Source organism: Mustela nigripes, chromosome 3 (assembly GCF_022355385.1).
Source record: "Mustela nigripes isolate SB6536 chromosome 3, MUSNIG.SB6536, whole genome shotgun sequence".
NCBI classification, from domain to species: Eukaryota; Metazoa; Chordata; class Mammalia; order Carnivora; family Mustelidae; genus Mustela; species Mustela nigripes.
In genome coordinates, this window is record NC_081559.1 from 8,338,208 (window position 1) to 8,356,046 (window position 17,839).

Here is a 17,839-nt window from a genome sequence, read left to right on the forward strand (position 1 = left end):
GGTGCCACCCTGGCTTCCTCACTTCATCTCATCCAGAAAAGCAACTACTTGATAATTCCGGGTTGGCTCTCCACCAGCACGCGTGGCTTATTATATTGTGGCGTTCCCCTCTGACTCATTATCCCCAGCTTACCGGGACAGAGACAGCAGCAAACTGGCCAATGACGGTCTCCCGCAGGCTTCACCCCACACCCCCCGGGCTACAGAGCGATGAACAGTGTAAGGGAGCCCAGGACACTACTGCGACAGACACTCGGCCACCTGCTTCTCCAAGTCCCGGGGCCAGTCAGACCCCTGGTGAACCGTAGCCTCCCCTCCAACGGACGACACTGCCCAGTAAGATCTGTGCCCTCCAAAACACGATGTCTCTTCCTGCTAAGCCATACTGATGCTAAGTGAGTTAAATGAGATGGAAAAGGTTCATGGTTTGTCTTCGCTTAAGCCTATTCAAAATGTTGGAAGCTATTACAGAAACACAAGAAAATGCCTTTGAATGCTCATTTGAAAAATAGGCCACTGTCTGACAAAAGGCTAATGTGAAACAATTCTCCCAGAATTTACAGATTGTGTCCTTTACTACAACTGTGGCAAATGTTCATCTCAAATAATGTTCAACAAGTTCAATGTTATCATTCATGACAATAAAGCCAGGAAAGGCCAAACACTGTCACTAGATATAAGAACATCAGGGATAAAAGCACTCGATGTTTAGAGAGCAGTTTTTAAATAAACTCACTCCATAGATTCCTTCCAGGAAAACCCAGAAGCAACTCCGACAATCGAGTGTTGGAACAATACGTGGTAGTGAGGGATGCCAGCTTTTATCTGTCCCTGAAGCCAGAGGATTTCCTGTTCTGAGAGCCCGAGACACGTATCACTGTGTATTCTGATGAATGACAATGACGTCAAAGTGCAAATGACAGAAGAGACACAACTCTTTTCAATCCCTGATTCACTGCAGGAGGATATACGAGAGAGGGGGCCATGGGATGAGGATGGCAGCTCGTTTCCTCCCCTACAGAGCTGCTTAGTTACTTCTCCCATGACTGTTCTTTGCACATGGTCACGGAATAATTACACCGAAGGGCTTCATCAATGTCAGTGCTGTCAACCAGTCACACTAACTAGACGCAAGTCATATAAGGAGGTGGCCACCATGCCAGAATAGAAACACAGCATCACGAGGTGTCCATGGGGCTCAGCCTTCCAGTTTTGGATACAGACCCAATTGTCTCAGCTTGGTCAGAAATCTATTGACCACCGATTTCATTAGTCATCCTTCGAACCAAAATATTTGGTTCTGATGGCAGGAGCTGTATTTGGGAAGCTTCTAAGGTTCTATAAAACCCGTCTGAAGCAAATTAATGATCTCCAAACTATCCACAGGCTTTGAGAGAGTAATCTCAATGCAAAATCAATGGAATGAGATCGATGTTCACCAGCCTGTAAGTCCTGCTGTCTTTGATGATACCTGATCACTGAAATTGCTCAAGTCTAAGAAAAACTGAATCCAGAAAACCATGTTTGGAAGCTACTATCTAATTTCATACAAAGTTAATTTTTCAAAGGTTTTAATATTACAAAAAACTCACTTTCCCAGTTTTATAGTTTTTTAGAAGATTAATTAAAGCATATACCAGTGCTTAGTATGTAACATGGCAGATTTTGTAATCGATAATTGTTATTCTCCTCTTGACCTTCAAAATCTTGTATAGTAAATGTGGATTAGTCTTTTAAATTCTAAACGATGTTTATTACGTGGGAACTCAAATGTAATTCAAATGTGAGAAGAATATTTAAATGCTGGAGATTTTACACATACGATTCCTACTCTCTTTAATGTTCTTCCCTCCCCGTCTCCACATAAGTAACTCCTGTTCATCCTTCAGATTGTCCTGCAAACACACCTTCTTCAAGGAAGCCCTCGATGGCCTTAATCAAGAGAAATCTATCAGTATATGCTGTCATAGTCCCATTTTACTCCTCCTCATAGTGATTATCACTCAAAGAAACGTAATCTAATTTAACTGCTGTCCTTGTCCCCACCAAATGTGAGAGAAAGGACTGGGTTTTGGTTTATCCTGCCATCCCTGGGGGTGGGTGCAATGTCTGGTACTTAGCAGGTACCCAGTGAATATCTGTTTGAATGAATACATGAAAAGGAAAGACTTCATGATACCACATCGTGGGTATGGACAATTTCAAAGGGCCACCTGCAGAGATGACTTTCTGAATTTCAGGGAGTCAACATGGCCACTTGTCTATTTCCAAAAATGCATGGGTCTATAAACACATACATACACACAACAGACATGCACACACACACACTCACACACCGAAACACTTTGTTATGAAGATTCTATATTGTGGGAGTCAATGTTTTTCTCTTGAACGTTCATGGCCTGATTTTTATTAATGGCTCATAGAAGCTACAATGCTTTACATATCTTAGACTCAAAGAATCTCCTCAAACCACCTGAACCCAACCATCCCTGTACAATGAAGTACATCTTACAAAGCTGTTAGATTCCAAAGTCAGTCAATGGAGTGAAAAAATGACAAAACTGAAAAAAGCAATCCTTTGGAAAGTACCATGTTGGAAATGGGGACATTCTCTCCTTCAAAAGGCCAACATAACCAGCTCCCCCAAAACTAAATTCGGTATCTGTTCATTTGAAGACCTGGTGAAGAGACTGACTTCCTCTAAGTGGCCATGTCATACCAAAAATGTCTGGTGTCTTCAGGCACTAGAGCCCAACTCAGCATGAAGGGATCTAGTGCTCAGACCTCCTGAGGGTACAGCACACGCACGATCCCCATCTTATACTCTTTGGCGTGAAAGCTTGTTAAGTTGACTGGCAGGCAGAATCACACATGATTAAAACTGTTATTTTTCCCTTTTACTCGCTGAGCTCACGTATATTAAACTCACTTACGACGCAATGCCACCATCTCTTCCCAACCAGTCACCTAGATGAAATTTAGACTAAGTTTGATGAGCTACTCACTTGTTTGCTTCCTGAATGGCTTCTCTGAGGAGCTGACTATTTACAGATTGTCACAAATCAAATCAGATTTTTCCACTGATTTGTGTTATGGATCAAGGTAAGGCAGCCTGTAAGTTCTTCCCTTTCCTTAAGCGGGTGCCCATGCTGCTATGCATTTCCTTTTTTCATTGTTCCCCATAACTCTGCCTGGGCTGCACTGGCAAAAATAGAAAGTGGCCCTGGGGACCTCCTGAGGAAGCGGACAATGAGGGGCACTCACCATCACAGCCGGGTTCTTCACGGTAATGCAGGGGGTCGTGGCACGAAGGGCTCCACTGATGCCGTGGTAGTATTTAAAACAGATTTTTATCTCCGCTGCAAATCGATTAGGGAAAAAAAAAAAACAATAATTTAAACATTGAGACAAGTCATTCAGGAATCGACTGAAGAAATCCGCCACATCGCCTCTCAGAAAATGCTGCTCGCGACTCTTGCAGTGATCCCTCCTTTCCGAATCAGAGAGACAAAGGATACCAACTCCTGTCTGGCGTTTTCTAAAAACGTCCCAAACAGATGAAGCATAATGCACAAAAACAACACACAAAATAGGTATAGCGTAGCGCTGAGAACTGAACTAGCCACCTCTGACCCAGGTAGTCCACTGCGCCCCAGACCCTGTGCTTGTCTCAGCTCATGCTGTTAGTCAATCCTCACTTCAACCCTGGGGGGTGGGGATGCCTGTCCCCATTTTACAGAAGAAGTGCTGAGGCTTCCGAAGGTCAAGCAAACAGGAAACGTCAGAGTCAGGACTCAAACCCGATCTGTCCCATTCCAAAGCCTTCGCTCCCAACCTCTACGATAGACACAGACTGCCCCCTTCAGTGGAAATAGCAAAAAGAGCAGTCTAACAAAGTGAAGAAGTCGTAGACTCTGAAGTGTGAGGAAATCTGTATTTTAATTTTCCAAGTGGCTTCAATGCAGCCACTGCCGGGGATCAAATTCAGGAACCACTGCCATACAGATAGATGGATAGGAATAGACAGACAGACAGAGAGATGATAGATATGGATATATACGTGGCATACGTCTCTCTCCCCACAGCGGTGCATGTGTCTGTGTGTATGCACGTGTGTGCATGTATATATAGTCTGAGCTTGATAAAAGAGCAATGCAAATGCCAATTATTGGTTTAAGAAAGTAATGACAATTTCAAAGACCATGAAGCCAAAACGTGTCAAAGACAGAACCCACAGCCACCAGAATTTCTGTGTGTACAGAGCATCTGCGCCATGGCAGTGTCACTGCAAGGTGTCCTCTTGCCAAGGTGCAGGGTAACACCACAACGCTGCTGACGGCAGGACACCGGGAAGAGTCCTGGCCCGCCGGGGGTGGAGCTCCCCTCTCAGCTGAGCTGCCCGGCTTAAGAAAGTGGGACCAACTAGATGTACTTCCCCAAGGGAGCTCAGAGTCCACTGACTCTCCTCCCTGTGTGACTGGCCTCCTGTAGAGTATTTGGTTTGACTATTTTAAGAGAAAGATAGAATGATTAAAGAAAAACCCTCTTTTAGAAATTTATACAGGATTTAAAGTACTATATACAAGAATATAATATGATATTCTATTTTCCTATCTAGGACAAAATACTAAAGCTCAAAAAACTGACTATCATGGGGCAGAGTAGTGAGTGTTTCCGTCATGTACGATGCTCACATGCGGTGGTTCACAAGGTTCTCGGCATCATCAAGCAGGAGATCCTTCCCAGGCACCCACCACAACACGTGCCCAGGGAATCAGAGAGGGGTTCTGGTCTAGCCGGTGTTTCATGGTGTAGCTGTTAGGATGAGGATTACAGGCAGGACACGACATAAGAGACAAGCATTAAAAATAAAGGGCCGAGAGGCGGCAGAGTGTAGAGACCACGGAGAGGATGAGTGAGGACGCAGTGGAGTCAGAAAGACCTCATGGCACAAACTGGTCTGGACTCAAACTTCCAGAGGAGAAAAATGGAGCCGAGCGAGTGAGGAAGGGCGAACGGGAGAGGAGAAGGAGCGTGCTGGGCTTGAGGACCAGCTAGACGACCTGCACAGGAATTCCGGCTTCGCTATGACCTCACTGGCCTGGGAACACCTCTGCAAAGGACCTTCCCAAACACGAACACAAGCTTTCAGGTATTACTGAAACGGTAACGGCTGCAGAGATCGCAGCGGACCTTCCTCTTCCTCCCCCACTTGCTTTCTTCCAAGACCAACAGCGCGTCTGCCAGAAGCACAAAGTGAAGCACCGGCCCACGCAGAACCAGCTCAGTGGCGAGCCCGAGGTCTGCGCTCTGGCAGAGCTCGTTAGCATCACACTCGGATCGCTGGCCGCCAGCCCTCTGCGAATCTGCCCGCAGCAGCGCCTCACAGATCAGGTCAATGGTAAGTGAGCGAGCAGAGCAGCTCTTTTCCCATAAAGGGAAGTGCATTTTAGAAGACATCGTCCCCCAACTCCCTCTCATTAGGATGCTCTCTCCTCTTTTGTAAGGTGTTAAGAGACAGCTATGTAATAGACTATGGGACCAAAAAAAAAAAAAAAAAGTCTCATTTTTGTTTGTAGGATGTGAATAGCCCAGACAGCTTTGCTAGTGAACCCATTCTGGATATCATTTAATTCTTTGCTATAACAAAAGTCTCTAGTTATTTGCGCCTGGATTGAAAGGCCCCAGCTCCGCAAGCGGAACACCAGTCCTGCCCCTTAAAAATACAGCAACACTCTGTGCTGAGGGGGAACGTTCCTCGGCAAATATTAGTTAGTGCTTTATGAGGTCACTCAAGATTCTACAAACTGGTGTAACTAACCAATGTCCCTTGGAGTGAGAGGGAGGAAAGACCGCCACATTCTGATCGATGTACCTCAACATTTTAGTTGTCCAAAGAGGTAACCTAGAAGATGACTCAAGATGGGCAGAAAAGGGGAGCTGGGGTTCATGCTTCTACTTGAGCTAAAAATTGTAACCACTAACTGCAGAGGAAAACAAAAAGTTACTTCCAAGAAAGGGATCCAGCACAGGTAAAAGTGAGCAGGTGAATGATGACGGGCACCGGAGAAGGGAGAAGCCCGCCCCCCCAACCCCCGCCCCGCAGGGCCGGCCAGCCCCAGGCACGGGCAGGGCAGGTGCAGGACTGAGGGGCAACGAACAACCCAATCCCCCCGAGAACGGGCGCTCCACAACCCCATGCGGCAGCCGAAGTCTCCTTGTATTGGCCTCAGATTATGGAAAGAGGTGCACGTGTGCCTGTGTGTGTGTGTATGTGTGCGTGCGCATATTCCTTCAGACTAGAAAAAGCAAGAGTATTTTCTCTCCCCAAAATCCACTTATTAAAAGCATGTTGCCTCAGAGGGCAGCAGGCAAGAGAAGGTGAGGCCTCCCCCATAGCCCATGAGGACTATCATTGGTTGGGCCCGCTCTAGCCTCGGAAGGAAGGAAGGACGGACCACCCAAATGGCATCTTCCTCTCTCACAGGTCCCTCCCGAAGCCCGTCATGAATTATGGAAGTATATTTTTGTACCTTTCGGGAATCTTCAGGATACTTTCATTTATAGAGTTCCTACAATAGAGATTTGGCAGCCCCTATTTAAATGCTGACAAGGCATAAAAGCCCCTTTATTTTTCAATGTTTAACTTACTAATTTCCATAAACACAAATGAAGACATCTCCCAGAGCACCAGCACATCAGCTCCATCCCCTCACAGACGGGAGGAGGATCCTGACACACGTTACCTCAGGCTTGTTTTGTGCGGAGGGAGGTCAGGGAGGCGGAAGGAATGTCAAGTAGTGTTTAGGAATATAACCATGCACCTAAGTAAAGGGGTTTCTATAACTGTGATAATGACATTGCATTTTAAAAGCAGTCATCTTGTTTCTGGGTTTGTATCTGAGTAGGACATCTCCAGATAGATCAAGTGAGACTGGTAAAATGGTTGTCTTCAGGGAGGGACACTGAGGACCAGGGCATGAAGTTGAGGAGATACTCACTTTTACCGTTTGTACCTTTAAACACTACCTATACTCTTTTCATACACTACGTATTCAAAAGTAATTTTTTAAAATTAATCTCAACTCAACTACATTAACTCTGGGCATCAGTATAAAACTCCATTTCAAGCCCTCTGAAAAGTTTCCACAGGCCATGCCCTGTACGGAATGGCTTTGTCTCAAAGACTAGGAATTCGCACATCACCTTAAATAGCTACAAGATTCACTTAGGCAGTCACTAATAGTTTGTCCCTATTCAGAAAGTCTGTATATTTCCCAAGTTTCTAGAAGTCGAATATTTTGAACCACAAGATGGATGAAATGGAAATGTCCTTCCCTCAAGAATTTTTATTTAAAAAGAAAAATCCTGAGGGGTACCTGGGTGGTTCAGTCGGTTAAGCGTCTGCCTTCAGCTCATGACCCCAGGGTCCTGGGATGGAGCCCCACAACAGGCTCCCTGCTCAGTGGGAAGCCTGCTTCTCCCTCTCTCTCTGCCGCTCACCCCACTTGTGCTCTCTCACTCTCTCAAATAAATAAATAAGATCTTAAAAAAAGAAAAATCTTTTTTTTAAATCAAACTAACTGCAATTTATTCTAAAATATGATTTTAACTATTGCCCTAAATGCTTTTATTACAATCTTCGTATCCTGATTCCCATTCATAGGATCTTTTATTCAGAATTCACAAACTGGACCAAGTAAAACATTCTAGTCCTCATGGTTTTGAGGAAATCTGCCCATGTTTCCAGTGACAGGTGAACTTACCATTTATATGTTCCTGCAAGTCGTCGTCTTTTAACAAGGGCCAACATGGCCTGAGCGGCCAAGCCCTCCTCTGCTAAAGCTCAGATACACAATCATGAAAATCAAAGACAGACAATATCAGTGTGGATGTAGCAGAAACCTAATAGGATTAGAGGATGAACAGGATCCCAAAACTAAAGTATGAGAGTGGAAAATAAATAGCACCAAATCTCCATCTAAGGGACCAAAGGTCATTCTGATGTTGGTGGGGAGGGGCTTGGGAATGGATATGTTTAAAGCAAAGAGGCCCAGGCCACCTGCCCTCCCCCCACCCACCTAAAGCCTCCCATAAAGGTTCTGTTTTGGCAAGGCACTGCATCCTGGAAAGTATACTAATTAATCAGAGTGCCAATCAGAGACGAGGCTCTTACGGACGCAAGCCACTTACATCTCTGATGGCCCGTTTCCTCCTCGAGCCTACTTCCTAGGACTGAGACAGGTAAGATACGTGAAAACACTGGATCATATATTATCGATTTCCTGATATTATCCTCAATGATCAGAAAGCAGTTTAGCACACAGTAGTGAGTTTTGCTATTTCCAAGTTCATTCATCGATCCGGGATTTGGTGAGCTCCTAGAAGAGCCATGTGACACAAGGTTGGAACTTAATACCTCGTGATGTCTGGGGAGAGACAGACGGACATACGAATGGAAGGAATGAAGGAACGACAAAAGCGGGTCTGGATGAATCAATAAATGAATGACCATCATCTGTGTAAGACTATCGACCAACAGGGACAGCCGAGCATGACGGGACAACTTAGAAACCTTTTAGATTTCCAAACTCAAGATGCATCCTGCAAAGATGACCCATTCGGTTTCAGCAAACTAAGCTCATCCGAGTCTACAGTCTTATGACAAGTAGGTGCAGAGGAAGCTGATCCTCCTGTCCAGCGCCTGGGAAGGTCATCTGCCCCAAATTAAACCCGTCTTTGTCCTTCAAATTCATTTAAGTAGGCCCTGTAATAATAGAAGTCTGGGCAGCCTGCCTCCTCTGGGGCTTTATCTAGACAAACTAAAGCCATCTTTACATTCAGAAATAGCGCTCAAATCAAGGTTTGCCCATGAACTTAGGTCAATGTTCACAGAATTTTATTTTGCCTGAACTTCTGATGAGCTAAAGATAAATTTTCTTTCTGAAGATGAGAGCAAAAGTTTTTAAATGTCCTAAGTTTTCAAGATCAGAGACTGAAAATATAGAAGCTCTCTAACTGCCCCCCCCCCAATTCTTTTTAAGTTCCATGCCATCAGCTCCCAAGGTTTAAGCAAAACTTCATTATGCTGGGAAGTCCCCTTAGGTCTGCTGTAGCCAGATATGGGGTAAAAAAGTGATGTGTGAAAGACACAGACTATACTATGAAGAACACACCTGACCTTTTTACATTGAAAGGATAGGGATGTGTGTGGAGGGCCCTCACTTTGAGTAAAGAAGATAAACTTTACTCTGAAGCCCAATCTTTCCGTAATTCTCACTCACTGTCTTGGATTTCAATGAACACGACTTTTCTCAGTCCTTAAAGAAAAAAAAAAATCACCGCATATTTCTAGTTTTACATCCATGATACACAATATCTCCAATTTTGTGTGTGTGGAATTAAGGTGGAATTGAAAGGAGAAAATAACAACAGCAACAACAACAACAAAACCCTACTCTTCATTCCCAGTTCCTAGCTTCAATGTCAAGGTTATTTCTATTCAATACTAGAGCAAGCTATAAAAAAAAACATTCATCTGGACAGAGGTATTAGCACACCCTGATCAGCCAGGACATTACAAATCTCTAAAGCTTTTGGGAGGAGAAATAAAATCAACCACGGCAAGTGGGAGCCTCTGCAAAGAGGGTTTCTCGCACATCGTGTTCCAACAGAGCCGTATGTGATACTGACTCTTCCCAGGTGGTTCTCGCGAGCCCCACAGCATGAACCGGCGCAGCCCATCCACAGGTGATCACTCCTAGCGGTCTGGCGCTTTGGAGAGAAAAAGAGGCTGCTTTACCTTTTCCCCTGAAGTTCAGCTGGCAAAATTTCTCAGCTCTATCAGTCTCTCAAATCCTGGGATCCTTCCAGAGGAGGAATCGCCTTGAATGAAAATAACCCATTCCATGTTCTCCCACATTCTTTTATCACTTATTTTTCTCATTAGTGGATGGCGATGCCAGCACTGGGCCAAATGTTGGAAAGTAAAGAAAAGTAGAAATGAGCCAGGAAAACAAATGACCCATAATCTGACCTCCTAGGAAACAACCCATGTTCACATTTTGGCAAATCCCCTTTCAGATTTTTTCCTATGGGTCATGATATTCGTTAGATTTGTGTCATATCTGTCTGCTTTTCTGCCCCCTCGTTTGCTGATACATCGTGCGCATTCTCCCTTAAAAACTGCAGTCCCCTTAAGGTTTCAAGAGAGACTCCAGCCAGCTACTGAACTACGAAAAAAAAAGACAGTCTTTTGGGGAGAGAAGCATGATTAGAGAAAGTTAGGAAATGCTGATCTACCACTAAGGATGTGGAAGAAATTATCTGATGTCTTTAATGGCAATTCAAAGTGACAGATGTTCATCTTTGAAAATAACTTTTTATACTCCAGAAATTTATATACTTCAATAAAAATACACTTATAGGGGCACCTGGGTGGCTCAGTAGGTTAAAGCTTCTGCCTTCGGCTCAGGTCATGATCATGATCCCAGAGTCCTGAGATGGAGCCCCGCATCAGGCTCTCTGCTCGGCAGGGGGCCTGCTTCCCTTCCTCTCTCTCTGCCTCTCTCTCTGCCTACTTGTGATCTCTCTCTCTCTGTCAAATAAATAAATAAAATCTTTAAAAAAATACACTTATAGCAGGTTCTCATTTAATCAAATCTTACTTTGTATTTTAAGGTTTAATATGTACCATCCTTCAGTACTAACATCTATACACACACTCACCTATATTAAATCTCTTAAATTCTTACATGAACTAAACAACTCAGGAGAATTTTAAATAGCCCATTTTTCTACCTTAATAAAGAATTCTCCAAATGTGAAAGTTCATTTCAACCAACCAGTAAATCACATATTCATTCACACTTCTATCTGTTCCACAAAAACCTATGTACTATGTTCTCAATAGTATTAGTGGCAAATATAAGTACTCCCCTTCACCCTAAATAAGAGGGAAGAAGATATTTCTGTGAACCATATATTATGTAGAAGCATTTATCCTTATCAAAAAATGCATCATCAAGTCAACTGGGTTATGGCTGAGTTACCGGCAGCCAATTTCTGGTTCTTAAAAATGACCTCGACTCTCCCACCTCCGTGTAAAGACCGGGACCCAAACACAGTCGTTACTGCTGCTGGGGGAAATGAGATCCAAGTATTCTATCGGCCAATAAAATTCTTGAATTATTCTTTTTGCTTTTTGAAATTAATACAATAAATATTAATTACAAATGTAGATACAGGGTATATAAAATACATAAAGTATTAAAATAAATAATAGAATAAATACATGCTTTATATACTACACATTCACAAGGTACATGTAATGTGCACGTGTGTATACACACACACACACATATTTACACACGCTTTTTAAAAATATGTGAACATCCTCTAACAAGGATTTTCCAAAATAATATATTTCCCAGTTTGAAGACACATGGCATAAATATGTAAATTGGAGCCAAAAACGTTCATAATAAATTCAGAAAAGACCCCCTAGGTTTCCAGGTATTTATAGAATGTTCCGTAACAAACTTCTATTTCTCGTTTCGTACTTACGTTCCATGAAATAGGGCCCAGGCTCAATTCTCCACACAATTTGCCCTTTTTGGGTTCCAGTCACACCCCTGTTTTTAGAATCCCAGAAGTTGGCTGGAGAATTCTCATCTGGAAAAAGCAAACAACAAACACTTTTCAGCTTAATTACAACCTATGTGTCCTTCCTTAGCTCCAAGACTAATGCAAGTTCTAAAATAAAGGACAGAAGAGATAAAGGGGGAAGTATTAACAGGCAGTAGGACGAGGCGACCGCTGCCCTGCATTTCTGCACTTGCATTGATACGGGAGAACCAGGGCGGGGTGGAAGGAGTCTGGCATTTCGGGGCTTGGCCAGGTCAATGAACGTCCCCAAAACACGAAACTGGAAAGAACAAAGGGTAGGACCACTGCAGGGTCAGTGGTCAGCTGACAGATAAGAAAGGAGTTGGGTGCGCTCCCATCTACAAAATCCTAGATAAAAAGACAGGAAGAGCAAAGGTGGGAGACCCTAATAGAACTCCAAATGGAATTTTAAAAGGGGGGACCTTAAGCTATGAAAATGAGTGAAGACACAGTACAGGTTTGCCATGAACAGTGTTCAGGAGGCACCAACCAAATCATCATGTCTGCTAGGATAACCTTTCACAAAAAGCCAAAGGCGTAAAACCTTGAACAATACAAAAAAAGAAGAAAGGGTTTAGGCATTTGTTTGGACAGAGGACAGTGACCTGAAGAGCAGGACTATAACAGCACTTCCCAAGCGTTCTGACCTCCCAGCACACAGAAAACAGTAATATTTGTAGAGCGCATTGACACACGAAAGAGACGCTAGTAACATAAAACGGAAGGCAGGGATGTTCTGAGGGCTCCAGGCTTTCCCCCACCACCCCAAGGGCTGAAGTTCATATTCTATCATTTGCCCGCACCACACTAATTTGAAGCTCTGTCCCAGGGTCTAGAATAGAAAATATAACCAAAAAGACCATTCAGAGTTTGATAGGTACATGGAAACGTGTACAGTGACACTAGTTCTTCAAGTCATACACACTTCACTTGTCTCCGCAAATCCCTTTCGCGGGAGGGAAGGTAAAGGACACGCTTTCCCTGAGAGCTGGGACCGGCCAGACATGGAGTCAGAGGGACACTGGAAAACAGGAAAGAGGGAACAAGTCCCAAGCTCAAGGGAATCGTCCTAAGAAGAAAAACCTCCGCCCGCCCTTTGTTTTCTCGTGCTTCTGGAGCACGAGAGAAATGGAAAGTGGACCAGAGCGAGGGGTCAGATAGCCCAGCCCTGAGAGGTTTCTGTCTGGGGCTGTGCTGGGAGCCCATGACCTTCAGCACAGGGATAAGCCGAGACGCTCTGAGAGCGATGGTCCTCCCCGCCTTTGGCGCTGAGCACACTGTCGTCAACAATTCTTCTCGTGAAAGATCGAGAAGGGGCCACTGTCCTCTCTAGGACTGGGAAAGCATGACACACTCTTGCCGTCCCCTCCCCCCAAACAAGCAACACGAGGCCAATCATCCATTCCTTCTCCTAACAGCACAGCAAAGCCGATATTTAAAAGGCGGTCACCGAAAACTGGTTGTGATAGATGTCGTGGGGCTCCTCGGGGCAGATCCCGACCACTGCCCTCCACTGAGCTTCCTCCTTGCCAAATGAAACCCCAGTTTTACCCAAGGCAACAGTGTTCCCAGTTAAAGACACTCCCCTCGCCAGAATACCTTGCAGCGAAGGGTGGCGCGTGGCATAGCTCTGGCCCGCGCCATGGCAATGGAAGTCTACTGGGTGGGACTTCCAGGAAAGCTATTATTTTCCTGAGTTAAAAAGGGCAGAGTCAAGGGCAGACTCAATAACCCTTTTTGCTCTTCCCTCCCCTCTGTTCTTGGATGAGAGCCACATGCTAAGGATGGCAGAGCAAGAAGCCAGAAGTAACCACGACAAGTCCTTCAGCTCTGCACCACGTGCCCTCAGGCTGCTTGCTACCTAGCAACAGTACATTGCTAGCTGGTTAAGCCACTGTAGATAGGTTACTCTACCTGCATCTTCACACAATTCCTAACAGATACACCCACCACCCTAAAATCCCATCAGTGATGCAGACTCATCGTGCCTGACTTGATCCAGAATCCCCTCAACAGCATCACTGCTTTGGTCTAGAGCACAAAGATGCTGGCTACGCATCTAAAAGAGAATTTACTGGGAGGAGCTGCTTGGCTGGAGAGAGAGACTCTCCTGTTTTTGCAAATAAATATACCTTTTTCAGCCATTGTCACTTGGAAGCCACAAAAAGCTGGGCCCTGCAAGGAACAGACTACAGGAACAGGGACTAGAAGGTGTCGAGCCAACCAAAATGCTTTTTTATTTTTTAAAACGTGTCTAGGCACACAGCGAATTTTCTGAAAATATTATTGTGAAAATTTCCTCTTGAGGCCTCAGGAAAGAGGAGGCAGCATTACGTCTTGTTTTAAGGAGCAAGCACCAGGATCCCAGTGATACAAAGCCGTGGTAGTGAAACCGCCCTCGCTAATGCGACCTCACTAGAGGAGGTTGGCACTTTCGGGGTTACTGACCTTTTCTCCCAACACCATCGGCTAAGCCAAACGAAGGACACGCTCCTGACAGAGTGAGCCTGAGGCTCCGCACTCCCTTTATATGTTTCCTGGAAAAGAACTTTGACAGAGAACCAGCATTGGCATCTCTTGTCCCAGGAAGGGCCACTAAGAAACTCTTTCCGTGGCAGCCACATCCACTTCAAGGCAGAAATTCTGCCCCGTGTGAAGTAGGAATTAAGGGGGAGCAGTGATGGGTGCTTGTCTCGAAGAGCCTGTTCCAAGAAACGGATCAGACTTGTGCATTCAAGGTACCCACCAGCTCTTGTGGGTTGGGACAAGCCATGTATCTTAGACTTTAATTCCCCGCACTGGTTTGTAGGTCACGTAGACAACTCCATTTGGTTAAATTCATGATATTTAAAGAAAAAAAAAAAAAGAGGAGTTGAAGCAAAATGTTGAAAATGTACTGTGGGTATTCAGGCTCAGCTGGAATTCCAACGCCCCATAAAGATGAGAAATGGGTCAGAACTGGGACGAGAGAGCCCACAGCGGAAGTGTGGTGGGTCTGTTTCCATTCAAAATGCCACAGCAGGGGACCCACCCTGTCAATCTCCATGGGAAAGATCTTATTCTGCACCAAGCATGGTGGCTGTCACACAGCAGATACCCAAGCTCGTTAATAGTCTGGTCATTTTAGGCTGAAATTTCTCTCTGATGAGATGATGTTTCTGATCATTCATTATCACCAACAGAGACAAGGCCCTCTGCCAATGAGTGGCACTAACACTTCATTGAAAATATCAAGTCCGTATAAATAAGCCAGCTTAGGAGCACAGAGCACAAATGATTTCAATAGGATTATCACGGCCTCCTCGGCCACTACAGCTCCTACTGCCGCAAACTGGCACAACTCTGGCCAGCCTTGGTCACACCACGTCAAGAACAGCGCGTATGACTCACTGCCTTCCTTTATTTCAAGACTAATTTTAATTGGTCCCTCAGAGTAAAATTTTCTTCGTTAAGTAGGTTAACTAACACCTTTGTTTAGGTTGCAGTCAATTCTAGTCTGGACCCAGAACACCTTTGCTGTGACAGCATTCCTACGCTGAGATCTATTTTTCATGGATATCTGAGAACAGAATGTTTTTTTCCCAGATTGCATGAGTTGTTTTTCTTTCCCCTCATCTAACATGCATATTAGGTTATTTGGTCTTTTTTAAATGCCCCAATTCCAAAGAAGAAAAAGAACGGAGTTTAAAATGGTATACCAACCAAAGGGTACTAAGCCCCCCACAACTATAATGAACACATAATTAGAAATCTATTTCTTCCTCCACTGAATGAACATTGTGATAAATCAAAGAAATCTTGTTGGCTTTTAAAACCAATCATCAGTTGTTGCATTTGTACCTGGCTACTTCCTTTTCCCATTTCTCTTAACAACTAGTCCAATCTGCCCCGGTTCTCACATCCCGTAGCTCATTTCCACGCTCTGGTGTGGAGCGGGTAACATTCAAAACATGTAGAACGTTAGGTCTCATCTCTCTAATATCTTTTCTGTACCCATACCTTCAGCTCCCCTTCTTGCCCAGGGTTCGACCCCGTTAGGGAGGAGGCTTTGACCCAATCCCCTCTACCAATCACCTTAATTTTGAGTTTCTTCCTTTCAACCTAGAAATATGTCTGCTTCTATAAGGCACACTTAACTGGTTTTGTTTTTGCTCTTTGAACACTCCCTTCTTCACTCCCTTTTCCATTCTCATTCTTATTTCTCCTCCTACTAGGATTAAAGTATCTGTTTTCCAATTGAAAAAGTCTTACTTGGGGGGCACCTAGGTGGCTCAGTTGGCTAAGCGTCTGCCTTCGGCTCAGGTCATGATCTCAGGGCCCTGGGATGGAGCCCCGCATAGCACTGGGCTCCTTGCTTAGCAGGGAGCCTGCTTCTTTCCCTCTCCCTCTGCGGCTCCCCCTGCGAGTGATCTCTCTCATTCTTTGTGTCAGATAAATAAATAAAATCTTTAAAAAAATAGTCTTATTTTCTAAGAGCACATAGTCTAGATACTTGGGTAACTTTCAAGTTGGAATATAATTACAAGAAAGAAACACTGAAGATGTTTAATTCATGTACCTAAATACCTTTTCTAAATCTAATTTTGTTTGGTATGGTTTATATAAAGCTTGTCCACTCATATGTCTTTTTTGTTCTCTTACAAGTCTGGTTGGCAGTACATTTTCTCTAAATAGAAAAGCAAAGTACACACACACAAAAGCCCTAAAAATCCTTTCGATATAATTGTATACCTGTTTATGAATATTATGGGAACATGATAAAAGAAACCTTGAAAATCTTCCCTCCTGCCTATTTTAGCAGCCCATGATACTTTTGCAGAGTGACTTCATTTAGTGTTTTTTCTAATTACTCTTTAGAGCTATTTCCATTTATTCTGTTATGAATACCGGAATTAATTGTTAAGTCTGTTTCTCCAAGGGAGAAACAAATAAAGTGTTTGGACCCAGAAAACAAAGGCGTAGAGATAGAAGATGACATCACACACAAATCTCTTAACTACAGAATAGTTATTGGCTCAGATAATTTTCGCAGAACTAATTAATTAGGTCAGAAAGAGAACCCCTTTCCTTAATTAAAATCACATTATCTTTAGGAGGAACATGGTGGAGACTTAAAAAATCTCTACATAAGCAAATTTACCAACATGTCGGGCACACTCATTAGGAAACAATCATCACTGGCCACTCTTCCCTTTAGCTAACTGATCCCCCCCCAGTCACGACTGCCCACCTCCACTGCTCACGATGAACATCCTGAAGTTCTTTAAAACGTAGATTCCTGGACTGCTCTTCCAGACAGTTTGGTCCAATAGGTTTGAGTTAGGATGCAGGCATCTGGATTTCAGCTAATTCCAATAGAGATACTACTACAAAGGCCACACATGGAAAACCTGTTCTGTGGTTATTTGCAGGGATACTGAGCAATCACAGCAACGCTTTGGGCCCTGTTCATTGCTAACAACTCTCCTTCTCATTTGTTAGCTTGTTCATTCATTCACCGAAAAGCACTCGCTGACTGCCTACTGCAGAAGAGAAGAAGCACCCACTTCCTGCCATCAGGAGTTCCCAGTGTGGGGACTGGGGGGGGGGGCGGCGACTGGAACAGAGGCACAATGCAACACCAAGAGTGCGTGCAAACTTTCTGCAGTGTGAAAGAGGGACAGAGCGGGACAATCAGCACTCCCTGTGACTGTGTGTAGTTCATAGGGCTCGGGATCTATCAGGTTTGATGTATCCTGGGAGGCACATGGAGATATCCTTTGGGAAATCTACACCCTTAAGCCAGTCATTAAGGTGTTTCAGGCACTCCTTTGCTTCATGTTCTGCAGACATACTGCATTACCAAGGGGGCTCATTTTTTAGTTCTATGAATGGTCATCGGAAGCAATAAACAAGTGGCCATATTTAGAGCTGAATTCAGCTGTAAAACTTAGTGTTGTTGCCTGGGCCCCAGGATGTTATCTTTTTCATCTTTGGCAAAGTACAATTAATTATATTAACATACAACGTGACTGTAAAGAATAATTAAAATAATGAATTCTCTCCTCAAATGCCACAGAAAGCTAAAATAATATAAGCAGAAAGGCTTATTCTTTTTTTTTTTTTAAAGATTTTATTTATTCATTTGACAGACAGAGATCACAAGGAGGCAGAGAGGCAGGCAGAGAGA

At 44.0% G+C, this 17,839-nt stretch overlaps 1 protein-coding gene across 5 annotated transcripts in view; it reads right to left on the reverse strand.

Annotated features, from left to right (window-relative positions):
- Positions 1–17,839, reverse strand: part of HECW2 (HECT, C2 and WW domain containing E3 ubiquitin protein ligase 2) — a 367,014-nt gene that overhangs the window by 138,095 nt on the left and 211,080 nt on the right. For all 5 annotated transcript variants that reach the window (XM_059393100.1, XM_059393097.1, XM_059393099.1 and 2 more), the window contains 2 exons: positions 11,569–11,676; positions 3,268–3,362 (listed from right to left, as the gene is read on the reverse strand). In XM_059393100.1, coding sequence (XP_059249083.1) covers positions 3,268–3,362; positions 11,569–11,676 — 203 coding nt within the window. The remainder of the gene's footprint in view (positions 1–3,267; positions 3,363–11,568; positions 11,677–17,839) is intronic.